Source organism: Podarcis melisellensis (genome assembly GCF_964234715.1).
Source record: "Podarcis melisellensis genome assembly, chromosome: 7".
NCBI classification, from domain to species: domain Eukaryota; kingdom Metazoa; phylum Chordata; class Lepidosauria; order Squamata; family Lacertidae; genus Podarcis; species Podarcis melisellensis.
Window position 1 is genome coordinate 91,112,728 of NC_138539.1, and position 16,358 is coordinate 91,129,085.

Genomic DNA, 16,358 nt, shown 5'->3' on the forward strand with positions numbered 1-16,358 from the left:
GAAACATCATCAGAGGCGTTGACAGAAGTCTAAAATATTGTCTAAAATAAGAAGTTATCTTATATGATTGTTGGAAATGGTATGTTAAAAAAACCAATAAAAATGTAAAAAAAAGATGGAGGAATATACAAGCTACCATCACAAAAGCACAAAAAAGTAGCAAGAAGAAAAGCAGAAATATTTGAAACCAAAAAAAGAAAAAAAAGGTAATATTGTTGTCCATAACATGGGGCTGAAATATCACATTGAGATCTTACCTAGGCTTTGAATGGTAAATTGTTGTGTATTCTACTACTTTCTGTTAAGGTAAATGAGAGAAAGGTTTGATGCTAATTGCTGCATCATATTTCAAAACTCTCCAGAAATTTAAAAGGTGTAGTTAAATAGTCACTGTTTAACTTTAAAAACCAAAGGGGAGGTGCTCTTCTGTCACCATTCGTCAATACTTAATATTATGACAAGCTACCATATAAATTACAATACTATTTTAGAAAGCAACCACCATGAAATTGGATCCCCTCTGTTATTCATTGATGATAACCCACCAAAGGAATACAACATAAGCAATGGAGCAGCTAAACTCCCATTTCCCTTAGAAAATGACTCAATATTACCACATACTGATGGTAAGACAAGAAACACAAATTCAGATGATGAGGTATGTAAAAAAATATATTTAGATGACTGCATAAAGGGAAAAAAACCTTTGTTTAGCAAACAAAATTAGTATCACCTCAAAAATAAGTAGTATAATACAATTTACACCCAATAAACTTGGAAGAATTAAAAGCTTCTAATTTCCAACCATTTCCATCAAAGAAATACTTTAAAATATTTTGTTTTCTTCCCCCTCTTCTCTCTTCTGCGAAAAAACACACCCCACTGCAGTATAGTTAGTCTGTTAGTGATCATTCAGTCTCTGTCGTATGTTTCTAGATTTTCCATTTTCAAATTTTCGCTTTTTGAAAACGGGTATTCCCTCTGTTGTGTCTCCAAGAAAAGTGACAGTTTTTTCTTTAAATATCACTTTGGCATCCTCTGGGGCTTCCAGAACTGGGGCTAGCAGAGAGTCACTTTCCACGTTGGGAAGCTCCAAGTCTACTTTTTCACTAAGATAAAACAAAACAAAACAAAAAGAAGCATTAAACAAATGCAAGTTCCACTAATATATCAAACCAAAATCACGTGACATCGGTAAGGGAATTCAAACACAAAAGCTGACAACAAAAACCCATCAAGCAAAAACACTGCTCAACCTTGAATCAAATAGGCAACATAAAAGAACAATATAATCAGATTAGTGTTAAGTTAATTGCATACGTAAAATTGACAACGTAAGTTTATGGGAGCAAGCAAGGTTGGGGACAGGTTTGAAGGGACACTCCCCAGGTGTGCCCTTGGGCAGGCAGGCAGCATGGGAGTGTTGGGTGGATTATTATTATTATTATTTATATCCCACCCATCTGGCTGGGTTTCCCCAGTGACTCTGGGCGGCTCTCAACAGAATATTAAAAACACGATAAAACATCAAACATTAAAAACTTCCCTAAACAACAGACTGATTGCAACATCACCAATTAAACGATGTGTTTAAAATGGATAAGAAAAATGGATTTAGTAAGGAAATTTCAAGGCCTGAAAAGGATTTATTGGAAAACATTATGAAGTTACCTTCCAAAATGTGTAAGTTGTTAGAGTGGCATACTAAGGATGAAGAAGTTAAATCAGTAATGATACAAGGGGCACAATATCTAATTTTCATTTTGGGAAAAGTTAAAATTTACAGCATGCTGTGCGCTGAAGGAGAACTATACGAAAATGATGTGTCAGTGGTATTTAACACCTATAAAATTAGCAAAGATGTATAGAATTGCTTCAAATGTATGTTACAAATATTAGGAGAAGGAAGGCATGTTCTACCACATGTGGTGGACGTGCAAGATAACAAACACATTCTAGGAAATGATCTATAGTGAGTTGAAAAAAATGTTTAAAAGAATGTTTCTGGAAAAAACCAGAGGCTTTTTTATTAGGAATTTTAGGTGCAGAGATACCAAAGTAGCAGAAACGATTATTCAAGCAGCAAGGATACTACTGGCCCAGAGATGGAAAGAAGATAAAGTCCTGACCAGAGACGACTGGCTGATGAAGATGATGCCAAAAATGGCAAAATGACTGGGAAGATCAGAAACCATTTTTTTAAAATGATATTTTATTAAGTTTCACAAAAATTAACAACAATAAAATTAACTCAAATCACAAAAAACCAACAAACACATACAACAAAAAATACCAACAAAGAAACAAAAAAACAGAAATAATAAAGACATAAAAAAAGAAAATTCAAGATTAAAAAAAAACTCTGTTTCAAATTAATAACCTTCCAAATCTTATTTTCCTTGCTTCCACCCGCTTGGAAGAAAAGAACTTTAAGGAGTAGGAAAATTTTACACTGTACTTAAGAGAACACTGTAAACAACTAAAAACTTTGGCAGGATTTGAGTGATGCTTGTAATGTACTAAAAATAAAGGTAAAAATGGATTATTTAAGAAAAACAGAAAATAAGTGAAGCAGCTGAAAAAGATTGAAAATGGTAACCATGGAAGGGAGATGGGGAGTCAAAGGATTCAGGGGATGCTAATGATCCTAAATGATGATGTTGATGTTTAATGTTTGAATTTAAATTTGCAATGTAAAACTCAATAAAAAAGATTTTCCGGAGGCGGCACCATTAACGCCCCCCGAAATTGTTAAGGGACCCCGTAAGGGGTGCCGGAGCGTGACAGGGTTTGCGCGGTGCTGAGAGTCGACCGCTCTTTCTGTGGGGTGAAGCCTCAAAGCTGTTGTCGGTGAGCGCTGACCTTTTTCCTGGGACTATTCGGCTAAGAAACAACTACCCATGAGTAGGGGAAGTTTTGAATTGGTGATTAAGTGGAAAAAATTGACTTTAAATTTGGCACCGACGCGGGAGGCGCAACCAGGAAGTCCGTCTCCCGGCTCTGTTTAAAGTTATTAAGCAACGACTTTTAATCTAATGCTTCTGAGACTGTGATATTAAGGATCCAAATCCCAACATTTATACAGAAGACTCTTCCCCCTGACAAATTGAGGGGGCAGAGGGACAATTTTGATCCTTGCCTCTCCACTTGTGGATTTACAAAAACGTTTGAACTCCAGGCAATCGGACTGCCAAGTTGCTAGAGCAGTCAGGCTGTTTGAACTGTTATATTGTAACTCGCACTCTTTGGAGACATTGTAACTTAACTAGGACTAACTCTGCAAAAGTAAAAAGTTCAGGAAGGTTTTCCGGTGATTTGCTACTGTGTAGATTTTTAAGGGACACTTTGAAAATTGAGAAAGACTTTACAAACTGCGACATTAAAGATTCCCTCTAGTGGAGTATTGAAACTGTGCAGCCACTGGGGGATTTTTCCATCTTAGGAGCTGGGGATTTTCTATGGGAAGAGCTAACCGTGGGACTGACCTTGACAGAAGTGGGATGAGCAGGACAACAAGATCAACTAAAACCTAAACACAGCAGCCTAGCATAATCTCTCAGCTACGCAGATCATCTGTTCCCAGTCTTCCTGTGGCACAAGGGGAAGATTCAGATCAAACTGGGCTTGAGGGAATGGCCTCAGGAGAGAACTTTACTTCTGTACTAAATAAAATTTATGAAAAATTGGATGGCCTAAGCAAACAAGTGACTGAACAGTCAACTAAAATTGATCAAAATACAGCTAGCATTAACAATTTAACCCAGCAAGTGAGTTCAAATACACAAACTATTGGGAAACTTTTGGAAGAAACTGCGTCGAATCGGAAAATAGCTGAGGAGGCGAGAGAGAAAGTAGAGGCTGTGCAACAGGAAATAAAGCCGATGCGTAAACAAGTTGGGGAACATCAGGATTTTCTGTCTATGATAGAATTGAGAAATAAGGAGAATATCCTGAGGATCAGGTCAGTCCCAGAACTTGAAAAAGAGAATTTAAGTGAGTATCTTACACAGGAATTTAAAAATTTCTGGACTTTGGAAGAGGACAAGGACTTTAAGATAGTAAGTGCGTTCAGACTTGGTAAGGGAGGGAGGAAAATCAGGCCGAGAGACTGTTTGATCTCCCTCAGAACGAAGGAAGAGAGAGATAAGATATTGAGCGTGCACTTCCAGAAAACTTTAGAGATTCAAGATTCAAGAGTGGAAATTTACAAGGACATCCCCAGGCATTTGCTTGAACTTAGAGCTAACTACGGAGACTTAGTGGCATTATTGAGAAGTAATAAAGTTGTTTTCAGATGGGAATTCCCCCAGGGGGTATCTTTCTCATATAAAGGGAAAAAAGTTAAAATAAGATTGGTTGAAGACAAGGAAAAATTCTTGAGTGACCACAGAGGAGACCTTCAAAAAGAGGTGGAGGAAAAATTGAGAGCCTTAAGATCTGGAGTACTAGGCTCAATACTACCACCTTTGGGATCTGATCAGCCAGGGAAAGTGATACCACCGTCAAAGGAGGAAGAGCTTCTGGGAGCAGTAGGAGGGAAATAGAAGCATAGTATCATGTCTCTGCAACTATTAAGCTGGAATATTTGCGGCCTGAATTCCCTGGAGAAGAGGAGGAAGGTTTTTCATTTATTAAAAAAGGAACAACTGGACTTAATCTGTTTACAGGAAACACATGTGATTAGGCTTCACAGGAAAATTTTGATTAATAAAAGTTTGGGCCAGGAGTTTATAGCATTGGATAAGGTTAAAAAGAGAGGAGTGGTCATTTACGCAAAAGAAAGCATATCACCTAAATTTATTTTTAAAAACGAACAAGGAAGGATTCTGGCAATTGAAATTCAAATTCAAGGAGAAAAATTTCTGATTTTAGGTATTTATGCACCAAATGAGGGGAAATCGGAGTTTTATAAGAAGTTGCACAAGACGATGCTGGACTATATGGATTATAATAACATCATCATGATGGGAGATATGAATGGAGTGGTATCCATGAATATGGACAAGGCACAGAAACAGACTGTAACAAAAGAGGGCAGACTACCAAAAACTTTTTTTGAATTGACTGACAATATGGATTTAATTGACATATGGAGAACTAAAAACCCCCTGGAAAGAGAAGGAACATTCTTTTCTGAAGCCAAATTGACATGGACTAGAATTGACCAGATATGGATAACTAGAGCACTGGCACCTAAGATAAAGAAGGTGGAAATCTGCCCAAGAACTTGCTCCGACCATAATGCTGTAAAGATGGAAATGAAACTAACACTGACTGGCTCCTTCAGATGGAAGATGAATGACACCTTACTGCGAGATCAAGAGATTATCAAGAAGGCCCAAAAGACATTGAGAGACTACTTCGAAACTAATTTGAGAACTACGGTGGAAAAAAGAGTAATCTGGGACGCAAGTAAAGTGGTCATGAGAGGGTTTCTAATCCAACGGAATGCCATAAAAAAGAGGACTCAAAATGAGAAAAAGGATAATTTTTTGGAAAAAATAAAAGAAGGGGAGAGGAAATTAAGGTCGAAACCCAATTCAAAGGAGATTCTGAGAGAAATTAAACTTTATCAAGTACAATATATGAAACTGATAAATCAAGAAGTAGAATGGAAAATAAAGCAGATGAGGCAAAAGACATTTGAATCGGCTAACAAATGTGGGAAGCTGCTAGCTTGGCAGTTGAAAAAAAGACAAAAGTTAAACACTATTACAAACCTCGAGATAGAAGGGAAAAACATCCAGAATCCTGTGGAGATTAGAAGGTGCTTCCAGAGATACTTTAAACAATTGTACACACAAGGGCCTCAAAAAGAGAATGATATAGACAAATTTTTGAGATTTAATGGATTACAAAAAATATCTCAGGAAAAAAGGACAATGTTGAATTATGCAATTACAGAACAGGAGATTGAAGGTGCCATTCAGAATATGCAGCTGGGCAAATCTCCAGGGCCAGACGGGTTAACCTCCAAGTATTATAAAGTTTTGAAAGACTACTTAATTCAACCATTAAAGGAGGTTTGTAACGAAATTATGGAAGGGAAGAGGGCGCCAGAGTCGTGGAAAGAAGCTTTTATTACGCTTATACCTAAACTAGAGTCTGAAAAGACACAACTCAAGAACTACCGTCCCATCTCCCTGTTAAATGTGGATTATAAATTTTTTGCTGACATTTTAGCTAACAGACTAAAAAAAGTATTAGTAGAAGAGATTCACAAGGACCAGGCAGGCTTTCTCCCAGGCAGACACTTGTAGGTTAATACAAGGAACATCATTGATATTTTGGAGATGTTACAAGTGAATATTAACACAAAAGCTGTTTTAATTTTTATTGATGCGGAGAAGGCCTTTGACAATATCTCTTGGAATTTTATGAAGAAAAACCTTAAGGGAATGGGGGTGGGACAAGGGTTTGAAAATGGTATAAGTGCAATTTATTCAGAACAAAAAGCTAAACTGATAGTTAATAATGTGGTGACTGAAGAATTTAAGATAAAAAAAGGAACACGACAAGGTTGCCCTATCTCTTCATTGTTATTTATCTCAGTCCTGGAGGTCCTGTTGAATATGATTAGAAGGGACAGTCAGATTAAAGGAATTCAGGTCGGAGCCAAACAATACAAACTGAAAGCTTTTGCAGATGACTTAGTTTTGACATTACAGGAGCCAGAATCTAGTACGAAAAGGGTACTAGAACTGATTCAATAATTTGGTCATGTGGCAGGTTTTAAATTGAACAAGTCAAAAACTAAAGTTTTAGAGAAAAACCTAACACAGACTGAAAAAGAAAGGTTTCAGAATGAGATTGGTTTGACCTTAGTTAAGAAAGTGAAATATTTGGGGATTAATATGACAGCTAAAAATTTGAATTTATTTAAAGACAATTATGAGAAATGTTGGTCAGAAGTTAAAAAAGATTTAGAAATATGGTCTAAATTGAAGCTTTCCTTGTTGGGGCAAATTGCAGTTGTAAAAATGAATGTATTGCCAAAAATGTTATTTTTGTTCCAAACCTTACAGATTGTGGACAGGATGGATTGTTTCAAGAAATGGCAGAAGGATATTTCTAGATTTGTCTGGGAAGGCAAACAGCCCAGAATAAAATTTAAAATACTAACAGATGCGAAAGATAGAGGGGGGTTTGCCCTGCCGGACTTACGAATCAGCAGCATTTTGCTGGTTGAGAGATTGGCTGCTTCTTGAGAACACTGACATTTTGGACTTAGAAGGTTTTAACAATGCTTTTGGTTGGCATGCATATTTGTGATATGACAAGGTTAAAGTGCACCAAGCTTTTAAATACCATATTGTCAGGAAAGCATTATTTAATGTCTGGATAAGATATAAAGATTTATTGGAAAACAAGACCCCAAGGTGGTTGTCACCCATGGAAGCAAAGGCTCTGAAAAGACTCAACATGGAGGCCAAATGGCCGAATTAGATATTAGAATTAGAAGGAGATAAACTGAAACTGCAGAGTTTTGAGAAATTAAAAGACAAAGTGGGAAATTGGCTTCATTATTATCAAATAAGAGAGGCCTATAATTTGGACAAAAAAATGGGCTTCCAGGTGGAAAAATCGAAATTGGAAACAGAACTGTTAGAACCTAAAACTAAGATTCTTTAAAGAATGTATAACTTGCTGTTAAAATGGAATACACAGGATGAAACAGTCAAATCAGCTATGATCAAATGGGCACAGGACATAGGTCATAACATTATGTTTGCTGACTGGGAAAAGTTGTGGACCACCGGTATGAAATTTACGGCATGTAATGCCTTAAGAGAGAATATTATGAAAATGATTTATAGGTGGTACATGACCCCAGTCAAGCTCGCAAAAATTTATCACCTGCCTGATAACAAGTGTTGGAAATGTAAAGAGTCTGAGGGTACATTCTTTCACCTCTGGTGGACGTGCCCAAAGATTAAGGCTTTCTGGGAGATGATATATAATGAACTGAAAAAGGTATTTAAATATACCTTCCTTAAGAAACCAGAGGCCTTTCTCTTGGGCATAGTCGGCCAATTGGTGTTAAAGAGAGATAGAACGTTTTTTATGTATGCAACAACAGCAGCAAGAATACTTATCGCAAAGTATTGGAAGACACAAGATTTGCCCACCTTGGAAGAATGGCAGACACAAGTAATAGACTATATGGAGTTGGCAGAAATGACTGGCAGAATCCGAGACCTGGGAGAAGAATCAGTGGAAGAGGACTGGAAGAAGTTTAAAGACTATTTGCAGAAACACTGCAAAGTTTATGAATGTTAAAATGATGTTGGATATGAAAATAATATGGCATTAGTGATACAGTTTAAAAAAGTATGCAAAAACATAACAGAAAAGGGTGAAAGACTAAAGTTATATTATGTCGAAAGTATATAATATTTCAAAGGTGTTTAAGTATAAGGAGGAAAGATTGGGGACATAAAAGAATGTATCTAATAATTAGAAATGAGCTTTGAAAGAGGATAAGGATTTGCTGTATCTGGGTAAAGAGGAACACAAAAAAGGGAGGCGCAAGGAAGTCAAGAAAGAAAGTTAATTAAGTATGATTCTAAAAGTTGGAGTTTTTATGTTCTTTATTTTGTTGGATGGAATCTCATTTTTCTGTATTATGTTTTGTTTTTGTTTTTTTACTTTTGTGGTTGTTATGTGTTTTTTTCTTTTGCAAAAACCTAATAAATATTTTTTTTAAAAAAAGAGAGAGAGAGAGGTTGGGGTGGGGTTGACCTAGGGTGTGGTTGTTTGTTTGTGATTGGCTGTGGTGATCTTTGTTTTCATGTGTGAGTGGGGTGGGTGGGTGTTTTGGATCAGGTTAGCCATATTGATTTGTACGCTGTTGGTGGATTTTTGTCGTCATCTTGTTGGGCTGTGTATGTGATAAAGGGGAGCCATACCGGGGTGAAGGCATCTTCTTCTATTTGTTCCTGTGTCCGTTTCAGTTTATTGGTAAATTTTTCTAGTAAGGCTGTTTCCCATACTATTTGGTGCCATTGGTCCATGCTTACTCCTGACAGGTCTCTCCAGTATCTGGTTTCTGGAGTATGTTTCAACCAGTATGTTTCTGGTTGGTGAAAGTAGGTGGGTTATGAGTTCTTTGTGGTGTAAATGGGCATTATTGTCTTCGAAGATGTTTAGTAGGGCCAGTTCTGGGGTGATTTCTAATACTTGCTTAGTTATTTTACATATTTCTTGTATAGCTGTTGTCCAGAATAGTTGGATTTTGGGGCATTCCCACCACATGTGGAGGTATGTGCCTGTGGAGGTGCACCCTCTCCAGCATTTCGGTGAGGTTCCTGGGCACATTAGCGCTAGTTTTCTTGGTGTTAGGTACCACCTGTAGGTGAGTTTCAGAGTAAGTTCTTTCCTTTTCTTTCCTTTTCGTTGATATGGATTTAAAGGGTTGTTTAGACCACATTCCATTGAGTGGGGTTTTTTTTTATTGTGTCCAGGGGGTTCGTGGGATTTTGGAGTAGCATCTTGCATATTGCGGATACCATCACTTTACCCTGTCCCTTTGTTGTTAGGAGGAGGTTTTCGAAGGTTGTCAGGGGCCTAGTTGCTACTGATTTTACTGCTGGATTGTTTAAGAGAGCATGTAGTTGGTGTTGTGCTAACCAGGGCATTTGGGTGTTTTCTAGTTTGTCCTGTATTTCTTGTGTTGACAGAGGTTTGTTATTTTTATAGAAGTCTATTAGGTAATATAAGCCTTTGGTTTGCCAGGTTTTTATTTGAAGGTTTTGCGCTGCATGGTGGAATAATGGGTGGTACGCCAGGGGGATTGGTGGGGATGGGGTTGGGGATAGTTTGCCTATTTCTGCTTTCCCTGGTTTGAGCATGGTCTATGTCAGGGGTCTGCAACCTTTATGACAAAAAGAGCCACTTGGACCCGTTTCTGAAGAAAAAAAACTGGGAACCGCAAAACCATTGCGACATTTAAAACAAATACCGTATATCTCCGGAGCCACGATCTGACAGTGGGCGGGAAGGTGATGTCGGGACAGTGCGTGACTAACGCATGCACCACCCCCATGCGACGTCACAGCCAGTACAGCGCCCGCCACAGTGGGGAGTGTCGGGGCGCACAATGCGCCTCCTCCCCTCGCTAGTATCCGCCCCAGAGCCGCGGCAAAGGTGTAAAAGAGCCACATGCAGCTCCGGAGCCGCGGGTTGCAGACCCCTGGTCTATGTGTACCTGTTAACTGTTGTGGGAATCTTCCTTAGTTTGTTTGGGAGGAGTGGGTATGCTGTGGCGCAGGTATTTTCAATTGTTTTCCTCTCTAGGTGTATCAATTGTTTTCTCTCATCTTCTAATATGTATGGGATTATATGGCGTATTTGATTGGCAATGTAATATGCTTCTGTGTTGGGGATTCCCCATCCTCCTTCTGAGGTGGGGAGGTGCAAGTATTTGGAGCTTATTCTTGGTTTTTTTATGTGAGAAGATAAAAGAGTGTAGTTTTCTCTGCCATCTGTGGAGTTGGGTTGGGAGAATCCAGATTGGGAGGGTTTGGAATAGGTAGGTTAGTTTTGGGAGTGTGATCATTTGGATCATGGCTATTTTGACTGAGAGAGTGAAATTCATGTTGTTCCATCTTTTTAGGTCTTTGTTAATATGTCGCCACAGGGGCTTGTAGTTGTGGAGGTACAATTTATTGAGGTTTATTTGTACCCCTAGGTATCTGAACTTGGTGTGGCAAAGTTTTATTTTGGTAACATTAGTGAGTTCTTTTTGGGGGTGAGGAGGGATGTTGAAGCACAGCTTCTGACTTTGCAAAATTTACCTGTAGGCCTGACACCATTGCAAATGTGTTGAGTTCTCTGATTAGGGAGGTTGCTGTGCTTATGGGGTCTGGTGTTGTGACCATTAGATTGTCTGCAAAGAGCCCTAATTTATAGGTTCTGCCTTTTATTTCCACTCCCTTGATGTCTGTGGCTGCTCGGATTTAGAATGTTAAGGGTTCCAGAGCCAGGATAAATAAGAAGGGAGACAGTGGGCATCCTTGCTTCGGGCCTCTTTGGAATGCTATAGTGGTTGAGTCCATATTGTTAGTTCTGCATTTTGCTGAGGCTTGGGAGTATATTTGTTTGAGGATTTGTAGGAAGTTGGGGCCAAATTTCATGTTAGTTAGTACTGCTAATATGTATTTCCATTCTAAGCAAGGATGTCTAGGGACATAATTGTCAGTGGGAGTTTAGTTGCCTTGCTGTGTTCGATCAGGTTCAGTAGTTTCCTGATGGGGTCTATAATACTGCAACCAGGGACAAAGCCAGTCTGGTCTGGAGCTATTAACTTGTGCAGGAAGATTTTTAGCGGTTGGCCAAGACTGATGTGCGTATCTTGTAGTCTTGGTTTATTAATGAGATTGGGCAGTATGATTCTACTTTGAGGCTGTATTTCAGTGGTTTGGGGATGGAGACTATTTTGGAGTGAGTCCAGGTTTTGGGGATGGGCCCCCCTTTTATGATGTCATTGAATAGGCAGGTCATGTAGGGCATCAGGGGTTCTTTGAATTTCCTATAAAATGCTGCTGTGAAGCCGCCTGGGCCTGGGGCTTTGTGTGGTTTCAGGTTTTTGAGGACCGTATCTATTTCCTCTGGGGTGATAGGACTGTCCATGAATTCCTGTTTCTCATCAGTTAAGGTAGGCATGGTCAGTCCCACTAGGAATTTTCTGATTTCCTTCTCAGGTGGGTTATGGGAGGTGTATAGGTTGGAATAGAATTCTGTAAAGCCTGAGGTTATTTCTTTGGGGGAGAATGTTATGTTGCCATCTTTTTTGGTGATTGCAGTGTATTCTTGTTTTGAGTGCTTTTTTCCTACATCTATTTGCTAGTAGTCTGGAGTTTTTTCCTCCATATTCATAGAAGCATTGTTTAGAGTATAGAATACTGACCATTGTTTTGCTGATTTCTAGGGAGTCTAGCTCTCTCCTTTTTTGTTCTATAAGTTTGAGGAGTTTTTTAGATCCTGTTCGTTTGTAGCGTGATGAGAGGGCTGTGATGTCATGCTCTATTTTGCTAATTTTTGTGGAGGTTTGTTTTTTAAGGAATGCTTTCTCTTTTATGCAAGCTCCTCTGGTGACCGCTTTCATTGTGTTCCATAGGAGGGGGGTTGTTACATTGTCTAAATAATTTTCCTTGAAGTAGTTTTGGACAGTTTTTGTGAGACTCTCTCTAATTTGTTTGGCTGTAATTAGGATGGGACTGAAGGACCATGATGGGGTGGTTTGTGTTCCCTCTCCTATTTAAACAGTGACTTTTACTGGGGCGTGATCTGTGATTTTAATGTTACCTATGTTTGTTGATTCCACAGAGGGGATCAGACCCTGTGTGAGCAGAATGCTGTCCAGTCTGGACACTGTACAATGGCATCCGGATTGGAATGTATGGATGGTGTCTCCTGGGTTTTGCTCACCCCAAATGTCGTAGAGAACCCTTTTATGTAGCATTTTTAGTAACTTGTAAGAATCTCTAGTTGTTGGGGGTTTCCTTTGGAGGAAGGTTGCCCATGGGGTTGTAGGGTAGATGTCTTGCAGGGATATACCTTTCATATTTAGGTTGAAGTCTCCTCCTAGGATTGCTTCCCCTTCAGAGGAGAGAAACTTGTTTAAGTGTTTTCTGGGTGAATTTTAGTTGTTTCGAGTTTGGGGAATATATGGAACAAAAATGAATCTGCCTCTTTTGTCCTTTAGGACTGTTGTGGCTTTGAAGTTCAGGTCTCTACTAAGTATTATGGCTACTCTGCGGGCCTTTCCTGAGCCTGGTGCAACCCACTGTTGACTGAAGCAGGGGTTGCTAAGGAGTTTGCTCCCTTTGGGTGGGTTGTGTATTTCTTGTAGGAAGGTGATGTGTGGTTTCATGGTGTTTATGTATGAGGTGATGTGTTTTCTTTTGATGGGGTTTTCCAGCACCCTCACATTTAATGTAATTGCTTTTAGGCTAGCCATCTTGCTTATCTATTATGTAGGGTGATTCCTTGCCAACCTGTCTGGGTTGTCCTGTGTCTCTCACTTTGTGTTGTTTAACGAACCAATGGGGTTGCGCTGACCTAGTGTGTGGTGGGTGGGGGACTAGTAGGATTAGGATTAGATTTGGGTTAAAGAGTAGGGGGTAGAGTGTAGAGAGTATCCTATATGTAGTCTCATAGGTGTTTTTTAGGGGGATTTTGGGCCATCTGGCACTTAGCCAGTTGGTCCTAAGTCTCAGCTGGGCCTTGTTCAGGGCCAGACCATCCTCCGTGTCATTCGCGATAGGGGCTGGTCAGTGAGACAGTGTTAAGTGTCTTTGTGAAGCCAATGTCGGGTATAGGGTATAGCAGTGCTGCCAATGTTATTAGCAACATCATTGCTATGTTGGGGTGGGGATGTGGGTGTTGGTACGCTCTGGTGCCACCACTGTGCTGGTTGGGTGTCAGATTTTAGCCTGTTTGTGAGTAGTTTTATTGAGGTTGGAGAAGTTATTTTTCCTTAGTATGGAGTAGCGGGGTGCTCAAAGTGTGGGTTATGGGCTGTTGGGTGATGGGGAAAGTGGTTTGAAATTGTCTGGACTGGCATTGGTGTGGGATGTGGAGGTGTAGTGCTGCGGGGGGGGGGAATATTGCTGGTGTTAGCTATATTTATGGCCTAGGGGGAGAGGGGGGAAGGAAGGGGGATGGGGGAAGAATCACCAGTCCTTCAGTTTGAGGTGTTTTCCGGTTGCTTCATTCAGCTGTGGTTGTTGTAGGGTTGTTCATCTGTGATGTGTTGGTTTGGTTGATCTTGGCCTGGTGTGTTGTGCTGTATAGTGGGACGATTCTGTGCGTGGTGGTGGTTAGCTTTACTGGTTTGCGCTGTTGTGTCGCTTCTGTTGCTTCTTTTTCCTCTTTACTGTTGTCCAATTGTTTGCTGTTGTTTCATCATGGTTGTGGCTGTCACTTGGTGGGTCTATCAGTTGCCATTCTGGTGGTAGGTTGAGATCGATGTTCTTCAGTAGTTGCAGTACAGGAAGCGTAAATTTCTTCTGTTGAATGGCACACTGCAGCATCTACTGTGATCTTTGAGGTCTGCTTGTTTGATTTTCATTTCTGTGTTTTCTGTTTCTATTCTTTCCAGGTGGCTTTCCAGTTCAGCCAATTTATTATTCACATGTGTGTTTTCCTCTCTGTACTCCTTTCTTATTCTTTCTTGTACAGTGGTGCCTCGCAAGACGAAAATAATCCGTTCTGCGAGTCTCTTCATCTAGCGGTTTTTTCGTCTTGCGAAGCAACCCTATTAGCGGCTTAGCGGCTTAGCGCTATTAGCGGCTTAGTGGCTATTAAAGGCTTAGCGGCTAAAAGGCTATTAGCGGCTTAGAAAAAGGGGGGAGCGAAAAAAATCGCAAGACTCGCAAGGCGTTTTCGTCTTGCGAAGCAAACCCATAGGGAAATTCGTCTTGCGAAGCGCATCGAAAAATGGAAAACCCTTTCGTCTAGCGGGATTTTCGTCTTGTGGGGCACCGCTGTATTTCGTTCTTTTTTTCTAGAGTTTCCACTTTGAAGGTCAGGTCACTGCACACTTTCAGTAGTTCTGTTAGTCTTGTTTTCACTTCCTTCAGTTCTCGTTTAGTTGCTGGGTCGTTCTCAACTTGGGGTGTGTGTGTGTTGTGTCCTCAGTGTTGTTTGCCATCTCCCTGGTCGGTGTCATCATAGTCTCGCTGATGTTTTTGGTTTAAGACCTGCTTGATGTCCTCTTGGGGAGGGGCGTGTTGTGATTTGGAGCTGTGGTGGTTCCTGGATGTTGCTGAGTTGCACAGGTGTTGTTGACTGGTGGCTTTTAAAGAGCGTCTGGATCAGGTGGTCATTTGTGTCCCGTCTGGGTTGTGTTTTGAGGGCTTCTCTGGGGTTCCCGTAATCTTCTCAGTGGTGTGCACTCATACACACAAAAGGACATCATGGACTGTCCTCGGAGTTCGCTAGATGACATCGCGGGAGACCACTGCCCCAGGAGAGCGAGGAAAATTCTTAGGGATGACTCATACCCTGGCCAGCACTTCTTTAATCTCCTACCTTCGGGCAGGAGATACAGAAGTATAGTCAGCCACACCAACAGGTTAAAGAACAGTTTTTATACGTGGGCTGTTGGGCTGCTGAATGGGAAAAAAATAGTGGTGTAATTGACTTCTGACAAGCACACAGAGCGCGAACAAGACTGAGTGTATGTTTGGGGGGGGCTCGTTTAATTTCACTGCACACAGGTGGTGTAGTGACAATAAAGGTTTATTATTAGGGGTACTGGGGTCCAGTTAGGGGTGGAAGGTGGGATTAGGGGTTAGTTAAGAGATTTAATGCTGGCAAGGGTGTGTTTAGGACAGAACCAAACAAAGCAATATAGGGGCAAAAGGTTGGAAAGGAGAAGAAAGGGATTTAGGAGAAGGGGGGGGAGATTAGAGAATAAAATAGGAGAGTGAGAGAAAGAGGGGAAGGAAGAAAGGGGGGGAGAGAGAAAGCAAAGTAGTAACAATGATAATATATTGTAGTGGTGGTTCTAATTATGGTATGAGGTAAGGGACCGTGGGGAGGGGGGTTATTAATGAAAGTGGGTGGGGAGGTATATGTATGTAGATGTAGGGGTTAAGAGGGAAAGAGGAAGCAAGAAACAGACAAACCCTAAAAAGGAAAATAAATAAAAAGAGCTTGGGGCTCCTTTTTCTTTCTTCCTCTTTCCCCCTTTCCTTTTCCTTCGCACTAGCTCCGTGGTCCTCCTGGCCCTGGAGCTCCTCTGGGCCGTTGGAAGGGTGCCTGGGTGCCTTCCCAGCTCGATCAAAGCCACGGGGGGTGGGTGGGTTAGGCTCCTCCAGTAGACATACCGGGCACCCCCGATTCCTCTCTGCTAGCGGCGCTGGCGGCAGCAGTCCTGGCAGCCCGGGAGTCAGCCAGCCAGAGCCGTTTACTCTGGCTGGCTTCAGAAGCTGTTTTCTGCCATGGCAGCCGCCATGGTGCCTCGCTGGAAGACTGGTGTTATGTCGACTCGGCGGATACTCCCAGTCACCAGTCTAGTTGCCACATTTTGGATTAGTTGTAGTTTCTGGGTCACCTTCAAATGTGCTCATAGAGCACATTGCAGTAGTCCAAGCAGGAGATAACCAGAGCATGCACCAGTCTTGCGAGACATTCTGCAGGCAGGGAGGGTCTCAGCCTGCGTACCAGATGGAGCTGGGAGACAGCTGCTCTGGACACAGAATTGCCTTGAGCCTCCATGGACAGCTGTGAGTCCAAAATGACTCCCAGGCTGTGCACCTAGTCTTTCAGGGGCACAGTTACCACATTCAGGACCAAGGAGTCCCCTATACCTGCCCACCCCATCCCCCCAAAACAGTATTTCTGTCTTG

General features: G+C 40.9%; 1 protein-coding gene across 5 annotated transcripts in view; it reads right to left on the reverse strand.

Annotated features, from left to right (window-relative positions):
• Positions 1-654: 654 nt before the first annotated feature.
• WBP4 (WW domain binding protein 4) overlaps positions 655-16,358 on the reverse strand; it is a 51,481-nt gene continuing 35,777 nt past the window's right edge. For all 5 annotated transcript variants that reach the window (XM_081917881.1, XM_081917882.1, XM_081917880.1 and 2 more), the window contains one exon: positions 655-1,109. In XM_081917881.1, the coding sequence (XP_081774007.1) occupies positions 902-1,109 (208 nt within the window). In that variant the 3' untranslated portion in view covers positions 655-901. The remainder of the gene's footprint in view (positions 1,110-16,358) is intronic.